This window comes from Etheostoma cragini, chromosome 1, assembly GCF_013103735.1.
Source record: "Etheostoma cragini isolate CJK2018 chromosome 1, CSU_Ecrag_1.0, whole genome shotgun sequence".
Lineage (NCBI taxonomy): Eukaryota > Metazoa > Chordata > Actinopteri > Perciformes > Percidae > Etheostoma > Etheostoma cragini.
This window is the reverse complement of record NC_048407.1, coordinates 6,879,280-6,891,594: the sequence shown is the minus strand read 5'-3', so window position 1 is coordinate 6,891,594 and position 12,315 is coordinate 6,879,280. Positions and strand designations below refer to the sequence as shown.

General features: G+C 41.7%; 2 protein-coding genes across 2 annotated transcripts in view; both read left to right on the top strand.

Moving 5' to 3' along the window:
* The window catches only part of snrpa1 (small nuclear ribonucleoprotein polypeptide A'), a 16,504-nt gene extending 14,386 nt beyond the window's left edge, over window positions 1–2,118 (top strand). The window contains exons 8-9 of the mRNA XM_034877649.1: window positions 297–390; window positions 1,851–2,118. Coding sequence (XP_034733540.1) covers window positions 297–390; window positions 1,851–2,002 — 246 coding nt within the window. The 3' untranslated portion in view covers window positions 2,003–2,118. The remainder of the gene's footprint in view (window positions 1–296; window positions 391–1,850) is intronic.
* A 9,374-nt stretch (window positions 2,119–11,492) lies between these two features.
* The window catches only part of selenos (selenoprotein S), a 9,261-nt gene continuing 8,438 nt past the window's right edge, over window positions 11,493–12,315 (top strand). Inside the window, exon 1 of the mRNA XM_034877962.1 lies at window positions 11,493–11,766. Within this exon, the coding sequence (XP_034733853.1) occupies window positions 11,664–11,766 (103 nt within the window). The 5' untranslated portion in view covers window positions 11,493–11,663. The remainder of the gene's footprint in view (window positions 11,767–12,315) is intronic.

Genomic DNA, 12,315 nt, shown 5'->3' with positions numbered 1-12,315 from the left:
ATTGGCTGCTTAGAAATTAAGTGTTAACGAGCAGTTGGACAGGTGTACCTAATAAAGTGGCCGGTGAGTGTATGTTGGTTAAAATTTACCTTTTTTGAAGCATATTCCTCTCTGCATATGCTGTTAGAAAATTAAATCGATGAAGTAATGTTAATGCAACCTTTTTAGAGATGAAGCACCACTGATGTATTAAAAGAACCTTGATGAAGATTTAGATGAGAATGAAAATGTATCTCTGAAAATCTTTATAATTTACCAGACCATGTTAGCTGAGTTTTTGTGTGTTTGCATTTCAGAATGCCATCGCTAATGCTTCATCGTTGGCAGAGGTGGAGAGGTTGAAAGGAATGCTGCAGGCTGGTCAAATCCCAGGACGTGATCTGCGACAAGGTCAGTGCTGACAAAATACTTGAGATGCACAGATTAAAAGTTTTAGGCCGATTCTAATCTTTCATTGAGTTTGACCAGTCAATACCGATTTTAGCCAATTTACAGCACACAAAGATTTAAAATCTTTTCTTCAATAATATATTTTGAATAGATTATAAAACTATATATTGTTCCTGGTGTAGGAAATTCACACATCTAAAGTACAATGTTACGGAAAAACCATTTCTTTTCACATCCAATTTCCAACTAAAAACATGTGATATAATTAGCAAACCTAACTCTTGTCGGCCTTTGTATGAAAACAGGTAATGGCAATTAAATAATATATAAATTACAAATTAAAAAAAATCTAGCCTTGTATATTGATATTTCTCAAAACACAAACTGGCCTCTTTGAACGTCAACTGTAATGTTACCTGAAAACAGTGTGTAGTTCCTTTTTTGGCAAGTTTGTTTTATTTGCCCTTGTGCATAAATATAAACAATACCATTGCTGTAAACAGGCTTATCTGCTAACGTTAGCTACCAATGATTACCTCTGAACAATCCAGCAAATAGACGGGATCCTAGGTGCGTTCCCTGAAACGTTTCAGAGGCAGTGGGACCGCAGTGTTTGCCAACATTAGCTTCTTGTCTTATCTGGGGTCTAATAATTCGTTCAGCATTCATCGAAGTCGGTGTGCCCAATGCTATTTTCCGATAAACTGTAGCTGTCATATTTCACGGGACCCACGTGAGTGCGTTTTTCATGTTCAAGTTTTTCAGCCTCAAACGGTAGGCCGAGAGCGGCAGATTTTTCGCCTGAGATCAGTAGAGTAGATTGAGCGGCAGTGCCTGCTGCTACATGCCTAACGTGCATAGCAGAAACCCTGCATGTGCACGTGTGGTGCTGATGTTGCACAATGTAAATCATGTGGCGCCCGAGTGAATTTGACCCGCATAAAATTGGCATGTCAGACTTACCGGCAGGACGCCGGTTATGGCCGATGACGTGAAAATTGGCCTATTACAGTCACCGGCCGGTCAATCGGTGCATCTCTACTAAATACTATTTGATAAATACGATCAAACCTGGTTAATAAGTTTGAAGAATCAAGGTTGATGAATCATTTTCGATTTACATTAAGTCATTTGGACAGAATTCCTCACATTGCCTTGTGACAAAACTGTACTGAGGCAGCAATATTTAATTACGGTAGAAGTTTCTATATGCAAATAGTTATTCAAAGCCTGATATCATCTTCTGTGCCATTGTTCTCCAAAAAAACTACTATAGGAACTATTATAGAAAATTACTGGGCTTTCTTTTAGAAATGAAACAATATATTTGAAAGCGGTATTTTAGATTTGTCTTCAGGACAAACCAGTGGGGTTTGGCCAGAAACAATATATACATATATAATACATTAACATTGTATTTTGAGCAATTCATGAATGGATTTGGTCATTTGTACCATCAGGTCCAGCTGATATGGTGGAAGAAGAAGAGGAAGAGGATGACACTGCACAGATGGAGTCACATATTGGTGGAGGTCCTGGAGAAGAGATTAATGAGGGTGACCAGGAGGCGGATGAAGACATGGATGAAGAGCCACAAGTTAATGGCTCCTGAGTTCCTGCAAATATTACTTTTTGTTTATTTCAGTGTGTAGATTTCTTGTGTTGGACATACATCTACCGGGGCTGTTTTATTTTGTATAATGACATACATTAAACTGATTTCTTATATTGCTGTGTGGGATCAATTATTTAATCAGTTGGCTAACATTCTCAGCTAATTGCAGTCCACCTATATGGTATGGTTGTTAATGTCCTATGTTTTAGAAGGGTTTCACACTACTATACAGTTGGGAGTCCCAAGAGATGGATTAAAAAGAAGGGTAACCATCTATGAAGGCTAGGACATCAGGATTTTTAGTAACTATTACAGGGCATGCTCCATATGTGGCGAGGCGGGTGGCGCTAGAGGAGGAATCGCCATCAGTCTAACTAACCGACGCCGCTAGCTGGAAACTTCCGCACCAAGAAATGTTTCTACTTCAACAAGCACCCTAGTAATACCAAGGTTATACACAGGTTCACTATCTGAAGCAAGACAAATGTGGTTACAAAACAAATATTAATTTATGACTGGCAGAGCCTGTAAAGAGGATGGTTAAAATGGTGAATTCATTTAATAATGTAATTTAGCAATCAGGTTAATTTTTTAAAAACCTTTACAATCCCAGTTATGGCTTAAATTTATCAAAGGGGGAAGTGGAGAGACGGTCTACTAAAGGTGTGTACCAGGGGTGCACCAACTTGCCCACTGCAATCAATAGTCACCATGCGGCTAGAACTACAATCTGTGAAGGGAACAAAACGAATATGACTAGCATCCATCATAAGCTGGCCACCAGCTCCACTGGAAAGCAAATAATTAAACAGTTGATAACCTAAAATACAAGCAAATCAAATGGAGAATGCTGGAGGCACCAACAGATGTACTCAAATGATTACAATCCATGGACCTACTAAGGCAAAACAGCAGCTGACAACCTTAACTCAAATGTACTCCTTAAGCTAAGAGAGAGTTCATCACACCACAGTCCGTTTCAGAAAGTAGGTTTAGTGAAAACTGAGTTTGTTAACCCTGAGATGAGGGAAACTTTAGGTTACTTAACGTAACCCCGGTTCTTTGATAACAGATTGAGGTGTTTCACTATGGGAATCGCCTCGGCGTGACCAACTATGGAAGCTCCAATGACACCACGTCTGTCTGTGACAGACAGGTCAAACTATGCTGGGGCCACGCCCCCTCATATAATCACAGTCGACCGGCTCCTTATAAATTATTCCAGATAGGTTTCTTTCTGTCTCTCTGCAAGGAGGGACTTGTTGGTGAAACACCTCACTCTGTTATCAAAGAACCGGGGTTACGTTAGGTAACCTAAAGTTTTTTTTTCTAACTTTGTTCGGTGTTTCACTATGGTACATATAGACCACTCCTGGATTGCCTATATCTCCCGAAGCCAAATAACATTGGACTGAGAGTCACCCCAACCCGGGCGCCGTCACCTCCAGGACAGCCTGTGCCAGGGACGGTCCGGAAACATCGAGCCTGTAGAACCTCACAAAAGTGTGAGGCGTAGCCCAGCTTGCTGCCGTACAAATTTCTGCCACTAAAACACCCCTGAAAAGGGCCCATGAAGTGGCCATGCCTCTTGTTGAATGAGCTCCCAGACCCCGAGGGGCCTGCAAACCTTTACACTCATAGGCCAATGATGTAGCCTCCACAAGCTTACTCTTGTGGGGAGTAGCCCAGGACACGAACAGCTGATTGTTTTCCTGAAAACACTTGAGAACACATTTCTGCTGCTCTACATAACCAGCACCACTATGCTACCGCCTGTCTTTTTGCACATTACATAGACTGTCGACAGTATGCATAATTGCACATTTTTAACACAAATTTCGCTGCTCTTATTTTCCTCATTGTATTTATCTTCTTATTTTTACTTTTTTTATGTTGTTTACTTGAATGTTATGTTTGTCTGTGGACCAAATTTGTTATAAATGTCATGTCACCGTGGGATAGAGGGAAACGCAATTGTGATTTCTTTGTATGTTTTTGACAAGTGAAGAAATTGACAATAAAGCAGACTTTGACTTTGACTTTTCTTTGATCAGCTCTTCTTAACACAGCCGTCCGACTCACATACATGTGCAGGGCCCGGACAGGGCACAACATGTGAAGTCTTTTCTCCTCTCCTGAGCAGCAGAACTCCACCATCATAGGCACAAATGCCGAGTTGGGCCGCAAACAGACTTTAGAGAGCCCTGGGGCAAACTGGAGACAGTTTGGCTGAAGAGACAAAGCCTGTAAGTCACTCACTTGCTTTGCAGTGGTTAAAGCCCAGAGTAAAGCTGTTTTAAGAGAGACAAACTTCATCCCTGCTGCCTCCATAGGCTCAAATAGGGGATGAGAGAGGGCGTTCAACACGACCGACAAGTCCTATAGAGGAACCAGGTGCCTGGAAACTGGGAGCTTGCGGCGTGCCCCTTTCATGAAACGACAAACTAAGGGATGTTGCCCTGCAGGCTCATCCCCGAAACCCACGTGGCAGGCTGAGATAGCAGCCAAGTACACCTTAATTGTGGAGAAAGCTTTTCCTTTATCCATCAGCTACTGTTGGAAACAAAGCAGGTCCACCACAGACCACTGAAAAGGGATTGTATCCCTACGTTTGCACCACTCCTCAAACACCTGCCACTTTCCGCTGTAAAGAGAGTGGGTAGCCCTTGCGCTCTGAATGGTGTCAATGACCTGTTCTGGCAGGCCTGATGGATTCAGGTTCCACCTCTCACGGGCCAAGCCAAGAGCGCTACATGGTTCAGGTGGGGGTGGTAAATTTCCCCGCCCGTTTGGGAGAGAAGGTCTCTGCGTATGGGGAGAGGCCATGGTCCTCCCACCAGGAGCTGTATTGTCTCTGCCAACTAATCGCTATCAGGATTAGCGACAGGCCCTGCCCTCTCACCCTCTCCAGAGTGGGGGAAATGCATAGAGTAGCACGTTTGGCCACAGGTGGGCTAGAGCATCCACACCGAGCAGTGCATCCACGTCTGACAGAGAGAACAACATTGGACACTGTGTCCAATGTTCGAGATAGAGATCTATGGCTGCCTGACCGTATCTCCGCAAGACTAGTTCCACCACTTGTGGGTGGAGAGTCCCCTGTTTAAAACGCCTGGTTAACCGCCCTGGCGGTTGATGTATGCGACCACTGTGGAATTGTCTGTTTTTACTAAAACATGACCACCCTGGAGAAAGTGCAGGAATTGTTTCAGAGCCAGAAACACTGCCATAAGCTCCAAGACATTTATGTGAGCCTGGGCTAATTTCGGCCACCATGTGCCATTCACTGTTCTCCCCAGCAATGTTGCTCCCCATCTTGACAGGGACGCGTCCGGTGTCATGGTCACCCCGGATGACACACCGCCCCAAGCGCGACACCTGATGCGAGAGTCACCGTGTCTCTCCATGGGTGGAGGGCTGCTATGCACGCCTGCTTTATCTTCACCCTTCGATTGAGGTGACTGCGTGGGCACGTGTGTAGTGCTGCCACCCAACGCTGAAAATCTTGCTTGGTGTTCGTATGCTCTTACCTGATACGCAAACCTGAGAAATTTCCTGTGTGGGATAAATTGCGATGTGGAAATGTGCAAAAATGCACAACATGTTACAAACCAATCCCCTGGGCGGATTGAACGACAGAGCACTTTGTGTGTGAATCCTGAATGAGTATTTTCGTAGATGTCTGTTTAACGCACGGAGATCTAAAATCGGGCAAAGTAACGAGCTCCCTTACTTGGGAATGAGGGAATAGCGTGAGTAAAACCCCTGATGCGTTCCCTCGCTCGGCACCGCGCTGATTGCTTGTGTGTGTAATAGGGATGTTATTTTGTCTTGCAGGACTTGAGCTGCATCCCCTTTTGCCATAGAAAGTAACAAACTGTTGAATCTGGCAGGTTTCATAGCAAACAGTAGTCCGTAACCCTGACAAACAGTGGACCACATCCATGGGTGAACTGCGCATGCGCGCCACCTGTCAGCTCGGACCGAGATGTGACCTTTGTAGTTGCACTGCAGTGACGTCAGCTCCATGGCCAGGAGGGAGCGGTCTCCCCTGGGAGGAGCGAGAGCTCCCCCTGCAGGGACCTGATGGTTCAGGTTTGTTTTGGGTGTTATTTTTATTTTGTTTTGGGTGAAGCAGTTAGCCCTTGGCTCTGCACCTGGATGCGAAAATGCATGCTTTATTTGTTTCCCTTTTGAACATGGTGTGTTTGGTGACACTATAACACTTTATGCCCCTGACTGTTCTCCTCTTGGATGAGGAGGGAGAGAAACTGAGAGGGGTCCCCTGTAGAACTGTGTAACGCCAGGGCCCCTGAACCACAAGACCTCGGGGCTTTGCTCTACCTCTCCAACCTTCCTCCTCTTTGTAGGAGGGGTGGAGGGAGAAGCTGGGGGGGTTAGGATGGCCTAATGGGATGTGATTCAACCCGTTGTGGGGAAGAACTCAAACGTGTATATTTGATATATCCCATCAGTTTTCAAATAAACTGTACCGTGTATACAGTTTACCAATTTGTCCACATGGATGTTAATTGAGAAATCCGTCCCTACGGAGTGTAAAACAGTCTCCACACTTTATTTATTTTTTTCTTCTAGGATCGTAGGGGGCACTCCGTAGAAAAAGTCGGTTGTTTTCACCGGCCTGGTTGCTTATTTGTTTTGTGAGATCTGGCAACACTGGATCTGACTGACGTTAGCTGAGAGTTGGCAACGATGCTTCACTCTTACCATTCATGTTATGATACACACTTTCACTGCCGGTCTAAATGCAACTGCTGCTGAAAGCTAGCCTATATAATTCGCGGTAAGATTTAGCTTCGTTAGGTTTTGAATATATTTTTGTCCCAGTGTTATATTACATATAAGAGGAGTCACATTGTAAACTATATGTATCTGAAGTTACAATGTAAATTGCCCGTAACGTTAGCTAGCCCCTCATGGTAAAACATGCTCACGTTAAAAGTTTACTTTTTCCTAATTTAAACGTAGTGTCAGCAAAATGTAAAACAGGGAACGTTTATTATCCAAACATTAAGTTTCTTAGAACGTTTGGTTAGCTATAATAACCCTTATGCACCGATAATGTCGTGCTACTATTTGGGCCATCACTCTATGGTTGACGCATTTAGCCTTGACATGCTTTTAAGAGCTATCCATCCATAGCTAACATCAGCAGAAATAAGCTCATTCAACGAAGTTAAAGACTTGGTTTGTACAACTAAGCTGAGGTAATAATGTATTTTCAAATAACTGCGAAATTAAGAGTGCTGTTTATTAGTATTAATGTGTTTTTACATCCAGCAACAGTCTGGCTCATTGGAGACAATTACGTCTGGCATGGGGCCGAGAGAAGGGCAAAGAGCATGGAGGACAACCTTGGTATTGAAGATGTCTACATCTATTGGATTGGCTGGGGTGGTCTGTGGTGGAAGAGCCTTCTCCCTTTCTTTTTTAGTCCCTACACTGTGGCGGGAATGGGTTTTTCTCAAAGAAAGCCCACAGTGATGAGTGTCATTTATTTATCATAGTATTACTTGTTTTATTTAACAATTGTGGCCTTAACACTGTTCGTCTTACCAGCTCTGCTCTTCCTTGTTCCCTACACCCTCTATTACATTTTTAGTTTTACCCTTACCACCCCATGGTCTTTGACAGTCTCCTCCCCAGTCGGACATAGTTGTAAAACATTGTAAATAGTTTAAAGCATTAGCGTTCATAGTTCTTCGTAGTTATATTTAGTATCAGTGTGCTTTTCAAAAAGCATTACATACTCGGAGAGGTTGTTACTGGGACCAATTTACTTTTCTACACTTAGCCAGGCTGCCTTTTTAACTTTTATATTGTCCAAGTAAACCAAGAAACTGTTAAAATAAATACACTTCATGTAGTTGTTTTTTTTTACCAGAATGTGAGCCTGCAAAATGTGAAATGTCTCACACACAGGGACTCACGATAAACAATTGCTCCTAGATTTTTTTTTTTACTTTTTTCCACTGTCACACTATGCTCACTTTATTTGTAAAGGCAGCTTTATTTCTTGACCTGACTGTACAGATTAGTGTACAAGTGCTTTAAGCTTTATATGTTAAGTATATTTTTATATTGTGGTTTGGAATGTTAACCATTTCTACTGTAATTAACAATGTGGCACTAGAGATTCAACTACTTTCTATTGTGCAGTAAATTGCTAAGTTTGCCTTAACATTTACCCACAACAGTGTTTTGTGTGGAATTTACACCCAATTGTAAAAGTACATTTAATTCAACTTAATCTTAGAAATATTTCTAGTGTTTTGGTGGTTTGTGATTATATTTTTTTAAGTTATTGTCCATTTCAACGTGAAATAAAGCTACATTTGTTGTTTTTCTTAAGACTCTATAAGCACATATAGTATTGTAATCATACAAGAAGACATTGGTAATTTGGTAGAATTTGTAATTTATTAAAATTGTCTATTTTAGCTCCAATCAACAAATAAATATTACCATACTGTTAATGAATGTAATTGAATGGAATGATTAAATCGAATGTACCTAATATTTACTGCACTGACATTTTTTAAGTATGAAAACTACCAAACATTAGATGCAATGTAAATATCTAAGTTTAATACATACATACATACAATAAAATATATAAATGATATGCCTAATACATACTTGTGAAGTGGTAACTGTTCGAATGGTGAACAGAACCCAAATGCAGACAGGACGCAGAGCCATGAGTGTGAATTAACTGGTTAGTGGTGGGGTCACATGGATGGCAGGAGTTAGGTTCCAATGGCAGCTGAGGCACAAGAGAAAGGATAAGGACTGGCAAATACACAAATAACTCAACAGATAGCAATGTTAGTCATGAGCAAGACTAACTTTGGTCGTCTTGACTATGATCTGATGAAGAGTGGAGGACTCACCCGGTATATGAAGCAAAGGTTGATTGTGGTAGATGAGATGGAGCTGAAACCCTAACTCCCGTGCACCAGACGCCACTCCTGCAATTAGGACAGAGAGGGAGGTGGAGAGACAGACAAGCTACCTAGGAGCAGCAGACCTAACCAGGACACATCTACAGGTGAAACTCAAAGAATTAGCATATGGTGCAAAAGTTCATTCATTTCAGTAATTCAACTTAAAAAGGTAAAACTAATGTATTATATAAACTCATTACATGCAAAGTGAGATATTTCAAGCCTTTATTTGATATCATTTTGATGATCATGGCGTACGGTTTAAGAAAACCCCAAATTCAAAATCTCAGAAAATGATTATATTACATGAAATCAATAAAAAAAGGATTTTAAATACAGAAATGTCAGCCCTCTGAAAAGTATAGTCATGCATATGTACTCACTACTTTGTTTGGGCCCCTTTTGCATAAATTACTGCCTCAATGCGGCGTGGCATGGATGCTATCAGCCTGTGGCACTGCTGAGGTGTTATGGAAGACCAGGATGCTACAATAGTGGCCTTTAGCTTTTCTGCATTGTTTGGTCTCATGTCTTTCATCTTTCTCTTGGCAATGCCCTATAGATTCTCTATGGGGGTCAGGTCAGGAGAGTTTGCGGGCCAATCAAGCACAGTAATCCTATGGTCATTGAACCAGGTTTTGGTACTTTTGGCTGTGTGGACAGGTGCCAAATCCTGCTGAAAAATGAAGTCAGCATCTCCATAAAGCTCGTCCGCTGAAGGAAGCATAAAATACTCTAAAATGTCCTGGTAGACTGTTGCGCTGACTCTTGACTTAATAAAGCACAGTGGACCAACACCAGCAGATGAAATGGCTCCCCAAACCAACACAGACTGTGGAAACTTCCCACTAGACTTCAAGCATCTTGGATTTTGTGCCTCTCCATTCTTCCTCCAGCCTCTAGGACCTTGGTTTCCAAATGAGATGCAAAATTTGCTCTCATCAGAAAAGAGTCAGGTCAGCAGTCAGCAGTGAATTCCACTGAACCAGACTGAGAGACCAATTAAAGGCTCAGGAACCCTTTACAGGTGTTTTGGATTAATTAGCTGATTAGACTGTGATACTTTGAGCCTACAATACTGAACTTTTGCACCATATGCTAGTTTTCTGAGATTTTGAATTCGGGGTTTTCATAATCTGTACACCATAAACATCAAAATGATATCAGAAAAAGACTTGAAATTACTGAAATGAATGAACTTTTGCACCATCTGCTAATTTTTTGAGTTTCACCTGTATTACAGGACTCACATTTTGCCTGTGGGTGGACTTCTGGTGGAGCAATTCCACATATTAAAGACCCTTTTTCTGTGAAATTACAAAAAAGACTTTCACCTGTAAAGGTGGTGACTGCTAGAATAGATCCATTAATTTATTCCAGTTTAATATTTACAAAACAGTTTTAATCCACACAAAAGCTTAATGTTACTACTATCACCTATCAAACTACAGCAGAAACTAAGTCAACCACAATGAATTGAACCATTAAATACCAAGTACAAGTCCTTTCAGCAGAATAAACTGTACCAAAAAGGATTTTCTAGAATCAATATAATCAGAACACATATGAGAACTTTGGATGTGGTCAAATGTTTTCCACAACCAGATGAAATGGCAACAAATAGGCCACTCTATACACTTCTTTCTGTAGGATCTGGTCATTCAGTTTTCAGTGTCCATGTATACATGTTTATCTTTTACTGTAATTACAAAAAAAGTATGTACGTGTGTGTGTATATATACAGTACAAACATACAAATGGTATGGGTGTTGTTGTTTTTTAAGTTTAGGGGAATCTAATCATTTCTCAACGTTCTGGGAACGTTCGTTTATGGTTACAGCCAACATCCCCTAACGTTCTAGAAAGGTTGCAACGCTAAGGGAACGTTCCCCTAACGTTCTCTTAAGGTTTCAACGTTTAGGGAACGTTCCCGTAACGTTCGCTAAAGGTTGCAACGTTCTCGCAACGTTCTCTAAAGCTTGTAACTTTTAGAGAACTTTAGGGAAACGTTCCGAGAACGTTTGCTGTAACCAAAAACGAACGTTCCCAGAACGTTAGGAAAACCTTCCAATTAACCAACAGACAACCGAAATACAACCAAAACAAACCTTCAGGGAACGTCCCCGCAACCAAAAACGAACGTTCCCAGAACGTTCTGGAAACCAAAAATTGTTAGCTGGGTCATATCCCAGCAATTTGCTGTGGCATAGTCGACAAAAAATCAACGTATTGTCAGGAGAAGCTTGCAGAGAGTTTGGACTTGCATTAGCTATTTAGGTTTAATTACTAATATTTACTAGCATTTTAGTTGGTAGTAATAAGCCTCTGCCTATGTTATCTCCTTACATATACCTACGCTCTCCGTCTCTGCTGATTGGGAATGACTGAGATTTCTCTTGGTATAGCTACCAGAAGATTTACAACTTCCCACAAGTTGCTCCCGTCACATCTAGCGTTACGTCTTCAAGCTCAGTTGGAGGCTGCGCAGTAACGCTCAGCCATCACCGGAAAAGTGGTGCTTACCAACAGCCTTCTGGTCTCCGTTGAAAACAACGGCGTCACATTGTCCATTTCTTATACTGTCTATGTGACAAACATGGTTGACATGGGAAGGAGCCGATAAGGGTTGAAACGCCACACGGGAGATACGTTGTCGTGCTCTAAACGGACAGCGTTTATTTTAGTCTGATATGGATGAAGTGGAGATTACGGATGTCAATGACGATGGCTCGCCCTATCAGGTGGACAAGGCACCCCTCAAAAACCAGGATCTGAGTTCCATAAGCCTAACTGGTAATGTGGCATGATAACAAGACCAACGTATCTATTGTAGGATTAATATTACTTCTGATTTAACTAACACAAATAAAATGTCTTGAGTAACTATAAACGTTAGCATGCTCGTTGTAAGCACTGTTTGTTTTGAAATAACGTTACACGTTAAATGTTTAGCAAGGCTAAAACCAACACGTAGCCTAGCTAATTTGCCAACATACCCTACTCAGTACTGAGAGCAACATGACGTTTGAAAAAGCTGCTGACACAGTTTTACTTGTGTAAACCACGGTATTGCGTTTGTCTGAACTGAAACAATGAATGTATTGTTGTTGTTATTATTATAATAATAATTATTATTATTATTATTATTATTATAGCTAAGTACGGCAGAAACGGAGACCTCTCAAAACGACGATTGGATAGCTAGTCACGACGTGCCCTTATCCTATTTGTCACGCCCGAATCACGTGACCATCTCCGGAAGAAAACACACTAGGCTCGTTCGAGATGAGCCAGGTCTGCGCAGAATCGATCACCGGCGATCGGCGCCCGTTGCATGCCGGT